The sequence below is a fragment of the Chanodichthys erythropterus genome, chromosome 24 (assembly GCF_024489055.1).
Source record: "Chanodichthys erythropterus isolate Z2021 chromosome 24, ASM2448905v1, whole genome shotgun sequence".
NCBI lineage: Eukaryota > Metazoa > Chordata > Actinopteri > Cypriniformes > Xenocyprididae > Chanodichthys > Chanodichthys erythropterus.
The window spans coordinates 27489473-27506393 of record NC_090244.1 but is presented as its reverse complement, the minus strand read 5'-3'; the positions used below and the strand labels follow the sequence as shown (position 1 = coordinate 27506393).

At 37.6% G+C, this 16921-nt stretch overlaps 3 protein-coding genes and 1 pseudogene across 3 annotated transcripts; 3 read left to right on the top strand and 1 right to left on the bottom strand.

Moving 5' to 3' along the window:
* LOC137015492 (histone H2AX-like) overlaps nucleotides 1-16921 on the bottom strand; it is a 116821-nt pseudogene that overhangs the window by 81072 nt on the left and 18828 nt on the right.
* LOC137015020 (histone H1-like) lies at nucleotides 10654-11327 on the top strand. The gene has a single exon (XM_067379662.1). It carries the CDS (start codon nucleotides 10654-10656, stop codon nucleotides 11272-11274), a length of 621 nt encoding a protein of 206 aa, XP_067235763.1. The 3' UTR covers nucleotides 11275-11327.
* LOC137014983 (histone H2A) lies at nucleotides 12268-12654 on the top strand. Its single transcript, XM_067379577.1, has one exon. The coding sequence runs from the start codon at nucleotides 12268-12270 to the stop codon at nucleotides 12652-12654; it is 387 nt and encodes a 128-aa protein (XP_067235678.1).
* On the top strand, nucleotides 13283-13704 carry LOC137015159 (histone H3). The gene has a single exon (XM_067379902.1). The coding sequence runs from the start codon at nucleotides 13294-13296 to the stop codon at nucleotides 13702-13704; it is 411 nt and encodes a 136-aa protein (XP_067236003.1). The 5' UTR covers nucleotides 13283-13293.

The following is a 16921-nucleotide window of genomic DNA, read 5'->3' as shown; positions in this document are numbered from 1 at the left end:
GCACATTTATAAAATCTTAAATGTCTTATTGAACTAAGGCCGAATCCTGGCAGCTTCCTTAATCTAAGATCTGTCTGTGAAACCGTTAAAGACTTAATGGGCTATTTATTTTTTAAACATGTTTACACTTAAACATTTTTACATTCTGGACTAAATCATACCCTCGATATTAATTGAAAATGTCCCGATTCTTTATTATTGTTTGGTAACATTTACAATAAGGTTCCATTTGTTAACATTAGCTAATTATTTAGTAAACATGAACAATAGGCCTACTTTAAAGCATTTGTTAAAGGATTAGTTCACTTTCAAATGAAAATTTCCTGATAATTTACTCACCCCCATGCCATCCAAGATGTTCATGTCTTTCTTTCTTCGGTCAAAAAGAAATTAAGGTTTTTGATGAAAACATTCCAGGATTGTTCTCCATATAGTGGACTTCGGTTGAAGGTCAAATTACAGTTTCATTGCAGCTTCAAAGCGTCTCGATCCCAGACGAGACATAAGGGTCTTATCTACATAACCATCAACCATTTTCAGCTCCTGATGAATACAGTGGAAGGATCCATGGGAGCTGAATGCAAAGATGACTGGAGGTGAACGGGGTGGAAGAGGGTTGTTTCAATTTGCCTGAAATGACAACTGACAGCAGCTAAGGAACAGCTGTAAACTTTAACAACTAGGACATGTTTGGCTCAAGAGGGTTGAGACGAAAATATAATTGGTTTAAGAAGTACAATGCCCACAGTCAGCTGACAAGTTTGGAGTGGAAAGAGAGTGAGAGTGTGGGAGAGATGTGAATAGTATGAAGATGGTCACTTATTGTTGAACCATACTCACTATTGTTGAATCATTCAAGCTTCATAATTCTCAAACAAGCCTTTCTTAAGAGTGGACTGTGAGGTTAAGTTAACTTGAAAAGCACGGACAACAGAACACAACATCAAGTTATGACTGATTGGCTTCATCCCTCTGTCCCCTCTCCACCAATAAGCTGTGGCGCAATATGGCTGCCGTCTCATCATCCAGGTGGATGCTGCATATTGGTGGTGGTTGATGAGTTCCCCCCTTCCATGTAAAGCAACAGACCAACAGAAAAAACAGAGATTCTAATTTTTGGACCAAAAACTTCCTCACGTAATAACCTAGAATACTGTCTAACACTTGATGGCTGCTCTGTTAAGTCTTTGTCATCACTTAGGAACCTGTGTGTGCTCTTTGATACCAATCTTTCATTTGAAGGCCATGTTACTAGCATCTGTAAAACCGCATTCTTCCATCTTAAAAATATGTCTAAACTACGACATATGCTCTCAATGAAAAATGCAGAACAGTTAGTTCATGCGTTCATGACATCAAGGCAAGATTACTGTAACGCTCTACTGGGTGGTTGTTCTGCTCGCTTGATAAATAAACTACAGCTTGTACAAAATGCAGCAGCTAGAGTTCTTACCAGAACTAGGAAGTATGACCATATTAGCCCAGTTCTGTCGTCACTGCATTGGCTTCCTGTTAAACATCGTATAGATTTTAAAATCTTGCTAATTACTTACAAAGCACTAAATGGTTTAGCTCCCCAGTACCTGAGCGCGCTCTTAAAGCATTATAGTCCTTCACGTTTATTGCGATCTCAGAAGTCAGGCCAGCTGAAAATACCTAGAAGATCAAAATCAACTGCAGGCGGTAGAACCTTCTCCTATTTGGCACCTAAACTCTGGAACATCTTCCTAACATTGTTCGGGAAGCAGACACACTCTGTCAGTTTAAATCTAGACTAAAAACGCATCTGGCATACACATAACACATTATCAATATGTATTTTCAAATCCGTTAAAGGATTATTAGGCTGCATAAATTAGGTCAGCCGGAACCGGGAACACTTCCTATAACACCAGATGTACTCGTTACATCAGAAGAAGAATGGCATCTACGCTAATATTAGTCTTTCGGTTTATCCCAAGGTTTACCGTAGTCAACCGGATCCGGGCCGTATCCAGGTGAGATTGAGGACCTGCGCCCTGACACGACCACAACGCAGCCCTGAAGTATCAGCAGAGATCGAGTCAACTAGATCATTCATCGTGAAGGCCTCATCAACACGACAGCCAGTGCCACAGTTCCTCGACAGACCGTCCATACCGGCTTGATGAAAACGATCCTCAACTGGATGGAACTGAAATAAATACTTTTATTTGCAATGTTGCGATCCTATCGGACTTATGATAGCAACCTGAATCGTAACAAAACACTGTTCGCCAGAGGAGAACTGGCCCTCCGACTAAGCCTGGTTTCTCCCAAGGTTTGTTTCTCTATTTTAACACCTAGCTATCTGCCACTTGTTTGCCACCTGATGTCACCTGTTGGACTTTGGGCTCCTTGCTGCTGTCGCCTTTGGCTTGCATAGTTGGGGACATTTGACTTGACATTTGATATTCAGCAGTGCTTTGATCTGCCTGTATTGACAATATTCTTTAAGAACTGCTGTGCAGCCAAAACTATGTACCAGTTATCAATGTAAAGATGCTTTGACACAATCTGCATTGTAAAAAGCGCTATATAAATAAAGGTGACTTGACTTGACTTGACTTAAAGCACTATAAATATATATAGAAATATATATAATATATATATATAGAAAAGCGCTATATAAATGTAACAATTTATCATTAATTATTATTAATTATGTCAACTGTAATAACTGTCATGGAGTAAGTTCCCTCCACCAACACTCAGCACGCATCGTCACCGGATCTCCATGCTCCGCCCACTCGTTCCCAATCACCCAAGTTCTGATCAGCGGCACCTGCTCCTCATCACACCAGCATTATAAGAACACTCACTCCCCACACTTCATTGTCTGGTCTTGTTTGTACTTGGACTCCTTACCTCTCCTCCTATGTTGCTGTGTCCCCGCTGTTGTCTGGTCCTGGTTTCCCTTGTTGATTCCACTGCAAAAGAGAAAGAACTCTGTTACCATTCAGCTAAGTGACTTTAATCAACGTGCTCATATCAACCAACAACTCACCTGTGTTATTCCTGTGTTCATGCCTCCGTCTGACAAACAACCTGTTTTATACTTATCCTCTTGTTCCCGTCTGTGTCTGACAGAAGACCAGACTGTATGCAGAGCTCCACGAACACAGGCTACCCATACCACAGAGACCTTGGACTCATATCGGAGTTGATTTCATGACAGACCTCCCACCTTCTAACAATTTCACCTGTGTCTTCATGATTGTGAATTGGTTCTCCAAGTCATGCAAACTTATTCCCCTCAAAGGTTTGCCCACAGCATTGGAAGCCGCTGAGGCTCTGTTCAACAATGTGTTTCATCATTTTGGAATCCCAGAGGATATTGTCTCAGATCAGTCCAGTCATCCACTGAGGAAAAAAAAATAATAATAATAATAATAATTGACAAATGCACTTTGTAATGTCTTTTCAACATAAATGTGCCCCTGGTGCATCTAGAGACCCCCACAATATGAGAACAGAACATCCTCTCTCTTTCAGTAAACGTGTACACACAATATTATATTTAGCTCCACATGTGCAGGCTTATTAGAACAGTCTTGATTGCCCCATTTAAATTACTTTTTTCAGACAGACAATGAACTGAGGGTCTGCATAAAGGGTCAATTTAAGATAAGGATTTTTTTGTAACTGTGGATCATGCAAAGCTATTCCAGTGGAGTTTCAGAATAAAAATATGAAACTGGAAATGAGCATAAGAGGTCCCCTTTAAATTCTATTTAAATAATTCCATTCCTTAAGAGAATCTGCTTGACAAAAGAGCTATGTTAATATATCAGATACACCAATAATTACCCTACAAACATTATTTACATACCTGACTTATTCTTTTTGGGACTTGCGACTTGTGCCCCTGGCTGACCCTGTAAAGACAGCTGTGGGTTTGGAGAAAGAAAATTACTCGTATGCCAAATAAAGCTTAAACTTATTATTTAAAATACTAGATCACAATAACACACAAGCGCGACATGTGGTGTGGTTAGCATGAAATGTGCTCATCAAAGTTCATGATAATCCAATAGATTTTAAGATTTGTTGCCTTCAAGTTAAGTGCTCATGGACATAAACACTGACATCCTTTGACCCCACTGACAAGAAGGACCGGGATTCACTGAATTTTAGACTATCTGTTATGTGTGCTCTGTAAGCACTTCTAGAACTGTGTTTCAATAGAGTGCCCCAGGGATGACGCGTTTTTGTAGGCCAACCCGGAAGTTAGTGTCGCGCGGGTTCCCTCGACTGAAAGCCTATTCATTTTTCCCATAGACTTTTGGAAAATCGCAGAAAATAAGCTCTGTGTTTAACAAAGGGTTATGACACTTACACGTTTTGTCTATCAAGATAATCTTTACAAGTTAACACAACATTTATAGATTTTGAAGCCTAAATAAAGTGGTCAGATATAATAGGCTAACAGTAGGCTATAAACGGACTACAGCACACCATGGTCGCGGATCAACGTCGTCACCACCAAGCGTCCTCAAACTTTATTTAGAAAACAACTCTATTTAAAAACATGCTCACTGATTATGATCTGGGCTGTGTGTGAATACTTATCCACTTTTTCATGAGAAATGCTGTCCAAATGTCCCGTTTTTAATGATGACGTCTAAAGTCCCCGCCAAAGGAAGTAGTCCCTTTTAGAAATTTGTTAGCAACCGCCGATTTGAAGACACAGTAAAAGTTTAAAAAATCACAAGTGGGTTATAACTGGTGTGTTTTATGTCATAGATCCAAACGTGAAAGTATTTAGAGGCTTTGTTAACCACAGACCTTATTTCAGGCGATTTAGCAAAAACCCATTCAAAAAACCCATAGGCTTTATGGCGTTGGAACCGGAAGTCCTAAAATGCTAACTCGCTTCCGGGTTTTGCCTACAAAAACGCGTCATCCCTGGGGCACTCCATTGGTGCCATGAGTTTGCTTTGCTTTTAGAAATAACTATACATATGCACAGAAAATGACGCATGACCAAAATCAAATGTATGCTTAATCTGTGAGGCCTGATATTTTTACAGTTGGATACTTTCATAATCTAGCATCTCTGGCTGGTTTATCTAATGTTGCCTACCTTTAACGGCGTAACAACAATGCCCCTGAGAATCACGTACGTGTCTCTCAGATTATTTAATTCTTTAATCAACGTTTGAACATCAAATAATTAAAGTTTTAGGTCATGTAAGTTTAAACATTAAAGCAATTTTAAAGACGAGAAAGAGAACTGAATTCTGCACTGTAAAACCCAATAAGTTCAGAATACTCAAAACATTTGAGGAAACTTATTACCTCAAAACATTTAAGTAAACTAACTCATTTTTTTTAAGTTGGTAGAACTTAATTTTTTTGTGACAAGAGGGGCGAGGCTGAGAGCCATTGAAGTCCACTATATGAAGACAAATCCTGGAATGTTTTCATCATAAACCTTAATTTGTTTTCGACTGAAGAAAGAAGGACATGGACATCTTGGATGACATGGGGGTGAGAAAATTATCAGGAAATTTTTATTCAAAAATGAACTAACCCTTTAACTCTCTTTCTACCCTGTCCAGTCCCTGCTCTGATAAACACTACCATACCCATGTGTCAAAATTAAATTTTTGATAATAATAATAATAATAATAATTGACTGAGTTCTTAAGCACATATGTAGTGTCATTTTAGTCAATATCAAACATGTTTTGTTAAATGATACCCGTAATGTAATGCCGTCTGAGGGCTCGAAGGTCACACACATTCAGTGGAGGTCTCCTGCCTTGCCCAGATTCTTTTCACAATATATACGTAGTTGGTAAAATTTTGCATTTGATGAATTAGATGAAAATTCTCTCATGAAATTTGACACAAAGTGTGAGCCATGATCCATCTTTACTTGCAAAGACTGAGCCTTCATCCTGGTGGATTTTCCTTTTATCCCTAAGTTCTGTTTTCTTACTTTTTCCACACAATGAAGATCAAACAAATATAAATGTCTTTTTTGATTTTAATAAAATGGTCAGTCAGAAATCTGACTGTCTGGTAATATTAGCAAAGTTAACAGGGACAGTTTCTGAAAGGTGAATTAACATTGAGCTTCAGTAATTGGGTAATATGCATTTTTAATAAAAAAAAAAAAAAAAAAAAAAAAAGAATTATGGATACTTATTGGAACCTCATGTCACTGATGTACTCAGAATATCACTAACCAGCCAAACAAAGTTGAAAACCCTGATACTGTTAGTTCATGAATAAAATAACTCTATCATTGTTCAATCAGTTTTGAGGGCAAAATTATATTTAAGTTCAGCAGTGTCCAGAGATGTAGTTTTAGGCCACAATCTTTTCTCAGTTTTGGTTCAGGGTAAAAGAGAGATGGTGAATGTTTGGTTTTACATGTGAGACACAAAATATCCTCAAAAAATGACTGATTATTTTTTTCCAAAGCGACTTACAAATTAGGAATACAGACTTAAGGAGCTAATGACAAGATATGTTGCAATGCAAAGTTTCAAACATTGTCCAGAAAAGTACAAGCTAGAACAAGGAGAGAAATAAATAGTGATACAAATTCATTGTATTTTAAGGATAATTTTAATAAGGAGAAAAAAATTGTCAATTTACATTTTCATTTAGTAATATCCCTTAACCATGGTTTAACCATGTTTTTTTTTGTAGTAAAACCATAGTAACTACATAATGAACCATAGTTTAACTTTGCTTTTTGTAGTAAAACCATAGTAACTACAAAATGAACCATGGGTTTTATTAAAGTTACCATAGTTAAACTATGTTTTTTTGTAGTTAATCCATAGTAACTACATAATGAACCATGTTTTTTGTAGTAAACCATGTTTTTTTTTTGTAGTAAAACCACAGTAACTACAAAATGAACCATGGTTAACTATGGTATTACTACAGTAACCATGGTGTATGGCCTGTTGCAGTAAGACCATAGTAATTAACCCAGCTAACAATGTAGTGGAGAGTCTGTACAGTGTTTCTACTGAGTGCTACAGGACATGTTTATTTTATAAATGTATATTTCTTTTTTATATAAATGTGTTTTTATGGTTAAAAATAATTAAAAATGAGACTAGTTTAATATATTTAACCAAAGCAAAGTGTTGGAATAAAAAAAAAAAAAAAAATACTGTCTACATATAAGCACTGTTTAAAATAAAATGATAATTATGTTGTGTTCGTAAACAAAATAATACAAAATCTAAAAGTTTATTTATGTAAATGATGCATTACGTGTTTTAATGGGCGTGCCCTTTGAACATTCGAGACGCGTGGAGCGAGCTCGAGACAGCAGAGTTTCCATGGAGACGGAGAAACAACAACTGAAAACCTGCAAAACTCCCGTCTCTCGCTGTTGTTTCAATGCTTTCAGTAAACAAAATGTTCTTAACACTTATCTTACTTGTAATTGACACGCTTCTGTTTAATATTTAATTTATAGAAATTAATAATAAGTGGTTTAGCTTCTCAACCGTTTTCAGAAGAGGTAACTTATGCTAACTCTATCGATTGATCTCTGAAAATGTGGTGTTTTAATAACATGTTATGTTATGTCTTATATGTCTTAAGTCTTTTGTAATTATATATATATATATATATATATATATATATATATATATATATATATATATATATATATATATATATATATATTACAGTTATTTTAAGAAAGCTTTGACATCCAAACGTAAGTGACATTGTATGAGCAGTAATTTAAAGATTAAAATAAATATAAAAGATTTTATCAAAAATGGATAATAGTCTGTCGGTCACATGTACATTCTTTCTTTCCTGGTAACCTTTTTAGGGTTGTTTGTGATAACATCGACTGAATTAACATTATTGCACTTATTACATGGCTAGATGATTGTTGAACTGACTTATAACAACTGTATTCCAGCAAGCTGTGTATTAATATTGTGTACAATATTCTTCTAATTTTTAAGGTCCTGAGTCCATATGGGGTGAAGGTGAAGACAGAACCAATCTAATGCTGGACTGTAGCCTACTAGAGTCTGGGCTATATTATAGACGTCATACTGACACCTACTGGCATGGATGCAGCATCGCAAGTTTTTAAAAACAGGGGCATTGTCTTCTCCAAGAAAAAGTGTGGAGGATTCATCTGGCCTTCATCAGCCCCATGAGGTGACTCCATGTAAATCAGCTTTCTTTAGGCCTCTGCTCTGATAGACTGAACTCTTCATCTCATGTGAGTTCATATCATTTAAAACATTCTTAAAGTTTTTTTTTTTTTTTTTTTTTTTTTACTTTTAATGATTTTGTAATCAAGGTGTTGGGCTTGTGTTTACATGTTGTATAAGACTAGGGCTGCAACAACTTATTAATAAAATCTAGTGTAACGTAGTTCGTAAATATGGGAAGAAGGAGGCGGGAACCGGCGAACGTTCAAACAAACTTTAATGTAAAATAAACAAAGAACAAAACAAAAGTAATGCCGGCAGACCCTCGCGGACGTCTGCCGGCCACACAAACATAATAAAACATAACATAAAGTCCAGGCCTGGTCCTCTCTCGTCCTTCACTGCAGTCGCTCCTCCTTTTATGCCTCCGGAGCTCCTCCATGAGAGACTCGAGGCCGGCACGCCTCGCACCGTTCCCTCACGGCTCTCGCCCGCCCTGCTCGTCACATCTAGGTAATATTAATAATGAACATAATCGTCAACATTAGCACATCAAAACAAACAGAGTGCAGAAGAAAAAGAGATCAATAATTCTGACTAAAATACACATTTTGCAAAAAATAAAAAATAAATAAAAAATGTTAGAAATTAAGTGTAGTTTTAAAACCCTGCATGTAACACAAATAATCATTTATGAGAGCAGTAACAGTAAATGCACTATTGTTGGAATTGTTCATTAATATAATCTAATTACTTTGTTCAGACGAATAATTGTGCTCTTTCCACATACCTCATACAAGTTCACATTTTGTGCTTTTGTTTTTTTCACTATTTTTAATTTAAAAGTCGTTTTCATTTCTGTTATACAATAGCAATCAATCTGTTGTTTTTAGGTTTAGAATGTGATGTTTGTATTTTAACCCTTTTAATGCCTATAATGTATAGCATAGCCTGCATGGATACAGTCACTATATTTGTTTTCTTAGGCTTTATATTACACATTGTTTAATAGACAAAACTGGGCATGATGTGGACTGACATTGTTTAAAATAATGGATTAAGGTTATTTTTTAATTAAAAAAAAAACAATTTATAATTTATTTATATTTGTCATCCAGTTAATAACAAAAATACATTGACAGATACATTGGTTATCAAAATAATCGTTAGTTGCAGCCCTACATAAGAGGAGGTAGGAGGTACAATGTGTATGTGTAATAAGTCATGTTTATTTATACATGTAATTAATTTCTATAGAGATAGTACATTATTACAGTGAAATAATTAGCTCTTTTTATTTTGTAAATTAGCAGAATCTCTACCTTTGCTCAGCAGTACATTATCACCATTTTTTAATAAAGTTAATTGTTCTGAATCATTTTATGTCATGTGAGAACAATTCCAACAGTTCATATTTTCTTTCAGATGATGTAACTGCTATAATACAGCCTGTATCATAGAATATTACTCGTCATTCTGTTTTTATTTTGTATATGTTTGTTGAATAACAATGTAATTTGAGGTACTTTAGCAAAACCATGGTTAAACTATGGTAATACAACCATAGTTAATTTGTGGTACTTGAACCACGGTTTGAACCAAAAACCATGGTTACTACAGTCATGGTTATTACAGTTTTACTGTTGTATTACTACAGTATTACTGTAGTAGAACCATGGTATCAAAACCATGGTTTTTAAAACCATGGATCGCACCAAAAAACTATGGCTACTACAGTCATAGTTTACTACAGTTTTACTATGGTAAAAGCATGGTTAATTTCCGTAAGGGATGGTGTAAATCAGCTTATGAAAACGTATTTAACAAATTAAAATATGAATACTTTAGCGATGAAACATTATTATTGTTATTATTATTATTATTATTATTATTATTATCATCATCATCTGCTGAGCGAAGATGAGGGTCAGACAGGAGAGTCACAGACTCGGATCCTCCGGATGATGTTTGTGTGCTTCAAGCTGCCCAAAACAACAGCTGTATGAAAGCCTCCTCACGCCCCTCACTAATGCTGATTTCATTAAAGTTGCTTTCAGACTGTTTTCTGAACACACAGAGGACGCGTTCAAGCTTTTATCAAATTTTCCATTAAAACTATCCATCAAATGTACACGCGGCTTTTCCCCGTGGCTGATGCTCGACATGGATTTGGTCTGACGGAGACAAAAGAAACATTTCCTCTTCGCGTGTTTTAATCTCCAGTGAAAGTTCAGAACCTCTGCTCGGTGCTCACTTTGTTTTTACTGCGACAAACTATTTTACCGCTTCAGTTTTGTCCCAAATGTAAGAGAAGAAAACACAGTCGTGAGGGGCTCGTGGAGGCGCACAGAAACCGAGCAGGACGGGTTGAGTCTATAAGGTTCTCATGTGTTATTTAAGAGCGCAGCGGCGCTCGAGCGCTGATCATTGCTGAAACCAGACAGCGTTTGAAAGACTGTAGATCCGATCCGAGAGAGAGATGGCAGAAACCGCTCCAGCCCCGGCTGCTGCCGCCCCGGCCAAAGCGCCCAAGAAGAAGTCAGCTGCTAAAGCCAAGAAAGCAGGTCCAGGCGTCGGTGAGCTCATCGTCAAAGCTGTGTCCGCATCCAAGGAGAGGAGCGGCGTGTCTCTCGCCGCCCTGAAGAAAGCTATCGCCGCCAGCGGCTACGACGTGGAGAAGAACAACTCCCGCGTCAAGATCGCCATCAAGAGCCTGGTGACCAAAGGCACTCTGGTGCAGGTCAAAGGGACCGGCGCTTCGGGCTCATTCAAGCTCAACAAGCAGAACGCCGAGACCAAGAAGAAACCGGCTAAGAAAGCGGCTCCTAAAGTGAAGAAGCCCGCGGCCAAGAAACCCGCTGCTGCCAAGAAGCCCAAGAGCGCAGCGGCAAAGAAGCCCGCCGCCAAGAAATCGCCCAAGAAGGTCAAGAAACCCGCCGCCACAGCCGCTAAGAAGGCGACGAAGAGCCCCAAGAAGGCAAAGAAGCCAGCAGCCGCTAAGAAAGCAGCCAAGAGCCCCAAAAAGGCCAAGGCGGCTAAACCTAAGGCGGCAAAGCCTAAAGCCGCCAAGCCTAAAAAGGCAGCGCCCAAAAAGAAATAAAGTCTTTATTGTTTCTTCTCAAAGGCTCTTTTAAGAGCCAACCACTATCTCTGAATAAAGAGCAAAACTCTGATGTTAATGAATTTACCTGCTATTTTAATAGTTAAGGAAGTAAATAATTGTAAAAGTTTAAAATGTGTTAACATGCATGTTCCTGGTGCAGTATTTAAACCACAAAAAGCAGAGGGACATTTTACAGTGATTAACGTGAGAAAACACTTAACATGGCTTCGTGTACTTAATAGTTTTAAAAAATTTAAATTCTGTATATTCACCTGCAAGTGGACGAGCCCTGAGATAAATAATGGTGGGTTTTGTTTACCTTTCCAGGTGGATGTGAAAAAAAAAGCTTGTTTCACAGAAAAGGCTTAAACTAGTTAGATTAAAATTGATGTTTGAGCTTTTCTAATTGAAAGTAACTTGTACTGACATATCTTATAATATGTCAGCGCCATGCATACCAGTAATGTTTTTTTTTTTTTTTTTTCTCTCTCTCTCTCTCTAGTGAACGTTTATAAAAACTTCTTATTTGAACTAAGGCCGAATCCAGCTTTAGTCTAAACTCTTGTCTGTGAAACCGGGCCTTAATCTTGGCAAAGTAAATTATTTTTAAAGCTTGTTAAAATGTTGTTTCGCCGCTTTAGTTCAACTGACAATGTTTTACACATGCCGACTGTATACTTAGAAATGCCGTAAACTAAAATAGAGGTTATGAATATTTATTTATCTTAATAACCTTAAATTATTAACCTTACTTTATTGAGGTTTACTGGTGTTTCCCAGCTCTACCTAGCTTCTACCCAAAACCGATCACCAGAAGAGGGTGGGGTTTGGAGATATGTGTGTTGGAGGGAAGTTCAGTGATTGGCTTGAAATCTTAACAGACTGTCAACCAATGAGCGACAAGAACGTTCGCTTAAAGGCAGTACCGCGAAACTCAGTTCTTCATTCTTTCAGCGTCGTATGAATAAACTATTGTAGCTACAAGTGAAAATGAGTGGAAGAGGCAAAACCGGAGGCAAAGCAAGAGCGAAGGCTAAGACTCGCTCATCCAGGGCAGGACTGCAGTTCCCCGTCGGCCGTGTTCACAGGCTTCTCCGTAAAGGCAACTACGCCGAGCGCGTTGGTGCTGGTGCTCCTGTTTATCTGGCGGCTGTGCTCGAGTATCTTACCGCTGAGATCCTGGAGTTGGCTGGAAATGCCGCTCGGGACAACAAGAAGACCCGTATCATCCCCCGTCATCTGCAGCTGGCGGTGCGCAACGACGAAGAGTTGAACAAACTTCTGGGCGGAGTGACCATCGCTCAGGGCGGTGTGCTGCCCAACATCCAGGCTGTGCTGCTGCCCAAGAAGACCGAGAAACCCGCCAAATCCAAATAAGCGGATTCAGTCTGTCTCACTGAAACCCAAAGGCTCTTTTAAGAGCCACTCATTTTATCTGATAGAGAGCTGTTTTCTTTAACAGTGTAATAAAGCCATAAACTCTTGACTTAAAACATGATGAGATATATATATCTCAAGAAATGACTCATCAAAACAATTGTATGATTGTCGCGCTTACAAATACAGTAGTAAGAACAAGTGTTATTAACGCATGCAAATCACGAAACTTTATATTGTTATGGGGCTCCTGTTTTTTTTTTTTTTTTTTTTTTTTTTTTTTTTCTAGTGCTTTTATACGGATGGTATTATTTTGTTCGAATCTGAGATCATCATAATCTTTAGAAAGAAGATGAATATTTCATAAATAAATACAGCAATATAAATATAACGCCACCGGGTATGTTACACTGTTTGATGAGCAAAACTGAACAAAGCACATTGAGCGGGAAACCCTCTGCTTGTTTGAAAAGATGGAGCGCAGAAGTCATAAGCATACGTCACAGATCAGCCAATCACAAGCCTCGGCGCCCTCCCGACACTGTGAGCTCATGGCTGCGCAATGCTTTAAAAGCAGGCGTGTGAGACAGAGCAGCATTTCCAGCGTAAGCAGGACAGAAAGAGAAGTTGACTACTGCAATGGCAAGAACCAAGCAGACCGCTCGTAAATCCACCGGTGGCAAAGCCCCGAGGAAGCAGCTCGCTACCAAAGCCGCCCGTAAGAGCGCTCCGGCCACCGGCGGCGTCAAGAAGCCCCATCGTTACAGGCCCGGGACCGTGGCTCTCCGAGAGATCCGCCGTTATCAGAAGTCCACCGAGCTGCTGATCCGCAAACTGCCCTTCCAGCGGCTGGTCCGAGAAATCGCTCAGGACTTCAAGACGGATCTGCGCTTCCAGAGCTCCGCTGTCATGGCCCTGCAGGAGGCCAGCGAGGCTTATTTGGTCGGTCTGTTTGAGGACACCAATCTGTGCGCCATCCACGCCAAGAGGGTCACCATCATGCCCAAAGACATCCAGCTGGCCCGCCGTATCCGCGGAGAGCGCGCCTAAACCCGCATCAGCCACATCAAACCCCAAAGGCTCTTTTAAGAGCCACCAAAATTACACTGAACGAGGAAATTTAGTTTTACAATTGAGTCCAAAGTTGTTAACATTGTGGATCTTTCTCTACATCGTAAATTGCCAGTACTATTGAGTACTAATAACAGTAAAAATTATAATACTTTAACGTTTCTTTAACTGGGTCAATATATAATTGTGGGAGATTTTGAGTTTGAATAATTCTGGGAAAAAATATATTTATTTACAAAATATTATTATCTTCCCTGAAATATTTTGTTTTTAGTAATTGCCAAGCTCAGGCATAATTGATTTCAGATATTTAGTTTTAAAAACAAGAAGTTTACTCATTATTTGGTCAACTATGTTACGGACAAAACCTATAAGTTTTAACTTTATGTAAATGGCAGACATTTAAAAAAATCATTACTCTTGGAAGAATATGTCTATTTACCTACCTTTTCAATTAAAATACCCAATTAATTAAGAAAACACACATTTTGTTCAATTGAAACCCCAAATTTCAAGTACTGAAGTAACCAGTCTGTATATTTTGTTTCCAAACTGCTTGATTCATGATAATTTTCTTGATTAAATTATGCTGAGGTATATATTTGACAGCTACTCAGTTTCTAAATATTTACTTGGAGATTAGGGAACCATTGAAATACATATATTTTTTAAAAAAACATAATGGTAACTTAATTGACAGCCCAGTATCATAGTTGACAAAAGTAACATAGTTGACTGGACATGACAAAGTAGGATGATGTATTTAACAAACACAATCCTAAACTATATCAATTATTATATGTTAGCTAATGTTTTATTGCATTTAATCAAGACCTGCTGAATATTTCATGACATAAAGGAGAAATACAGACGCACATCAGTTTAAACTGTTTGTGTCAAAACTAAATTTCCTTCTCATTTAAACAGTCAGTGCCCCCAAAATGCTTAGTTCCTTTGGCATTGTGTAAGCACTGAAAGTCAAAATGTTTAGATGTTTTGTCACTATGGCAAATATCCCTCATGTCCACCTTTCAGTCTAGTCCAGTCCTTCACTGACAATGGTTACTGTACAGTTTTTGTCTAGCTAACAGAATACAATTGTGTGTAAAACTGAAAAAAGACAGGATTTTAGGGTAAGAGTAGCCTCCAAGGTTTGACATCATATATTGCACTCATACTGCCAAGGAAATTGTAACCATTATCATTCACACACATAAAGTAACTTCCATACATCAGAGTAAAAGGAAAATGTATACAGCATAATATACTGTAATATAAACACACAAACAAAAAATAATGAAAATTATATGCAGCCTACAGTGCTGTAAATAAAGCTGGAGTTTCACAACTAACAGTTCTTCACTGGTCGCTCGTTTCCTTCCAATGCCATTATTCTCTACAATAGCGTAAAAAAAGAAAACATCAAATCAGTCATACAGAAGAGTCATACACTACATTACAGACAATTACATAGGAATGTTCTATGTTCTCCACAACTTCATTATACTACTGGCCACAACTCCAGTGGTTCCAAACCTGGGGTACATGTACCCCTATGCAGAGGTACTACAGGGGGTATTTGACAGAAAGGGGAGGGGGAAAATCATCAATGACTAGACTTACTGAAATGTTACAGTAAAACCCAAAGTATTAGATTTACATGGGAGGCACTAATTGCAGCTCTTTGACCCTTTTTCTTGTTGTATGTTATATTCTTCAAAATAAGGATTATAATGATAATTGCATCATACAGTAAGCTGCAGTTTTTAGGCAAAATGTTGAAGTCAGATAAGTCAAATACTTTCATACCTGGATTACCTGGATACACAAATGAGGTAAAGTGGGTACTGAAGCCAAACAAGTTTGGGAACAACTGCTTAATTGTAAAAAAGTTATAATGATGGACAACCAGTAACTGACTTACATGTTACATGTTAGTCAAGTTCTAGTTTCACCTGATTGTCAATTGCTGTAATAATTTATCAAATGTTCCAAGGATTCATATATGGTATTCATGGTATTATGTTCTTGACTAATTTTGACAATTGAACAAACTATTGTGTGTGTGATGACTTATACAATGAAATGACGCTGACACGTTTTGGAGCAAACAACCATTAGACTGAGAATCGACAATCAGTTTAGATCAACAAGATCTATTCACTTGGAAATTGTGCTAAATGTAGGCTACCTGTACTTAATAATTCCCAAAGATGTAGTGAGACATTGAGACATGTACTTAGACATTTGCAATTTGCAAAATGAATGAGAAATTCAATTCTGTTGTGAACAATTGCCAAGTGGTTTAGAGGTTTGTCCATGTAGTTTTGAGAATGTAATTTCTGTTTCAAGAAATGAGCCAAACCAATGGAGAAAAAATGTAAGATATGATTTGGCAATATCTTCCCACACATCTCTTTTTATTTCAACATGACGTGCTGTCACGTGCTGTGGGGCAGGAATCAACCTGAGCACATCTTTTCTGCAGCAGATAATCGTGGCATTTGCCTGAAAACAAGTTTACTTTTATAATATTTATTGCAAAGTATTTTATAGTTACTGTACAATTAGAATATTAAATGAACTCCTGAAAACTATAAGAACATGTCATGAATGTCAACTATGTTACTCTTGGTCAACTAATACCTTTGCAGAGTAACATAGGTGACTGGTAACCTAGTTGACATTTTTGCTGTTTTTAGGGATAAAATCAAAATGGTTGCCTAGCACCAGACACCACATGGCATTTTACGGAGAGGTTCTTCTAAATAGTATATGTACAACTGAGTGGAATTGAAATTCAAAGTTATTTATGAATTCATTGTAGTAACATTGTTGACATATGATAAGTACACATTTGCCCTAAGCACTACTTTAGGTGAAATAACTGAAAATGTGGAGGGAGAACATACCTTGGAGTCTTGCTAGATTTCTTTTCGGGAGGAGATGACATCATGTGGAGCAGGTCATGTGATTTGGAAAACACACTCTTCCTTGAGGGGTGTATTTGCTATGGGTAACTTAGATGACAGCGACTTCTCGGACATATATTCAATTTGTCAATTTCTATTGAAAATGTGACATATTGCCCAAAAAGACACATTGTTCAAAATTACTTCAACTTAATGTAAATAATATAATTAAAACTGTTTTTAAATAAGTTTTTTAAATGTTTTTTTAGGTAATGAGATTGTGG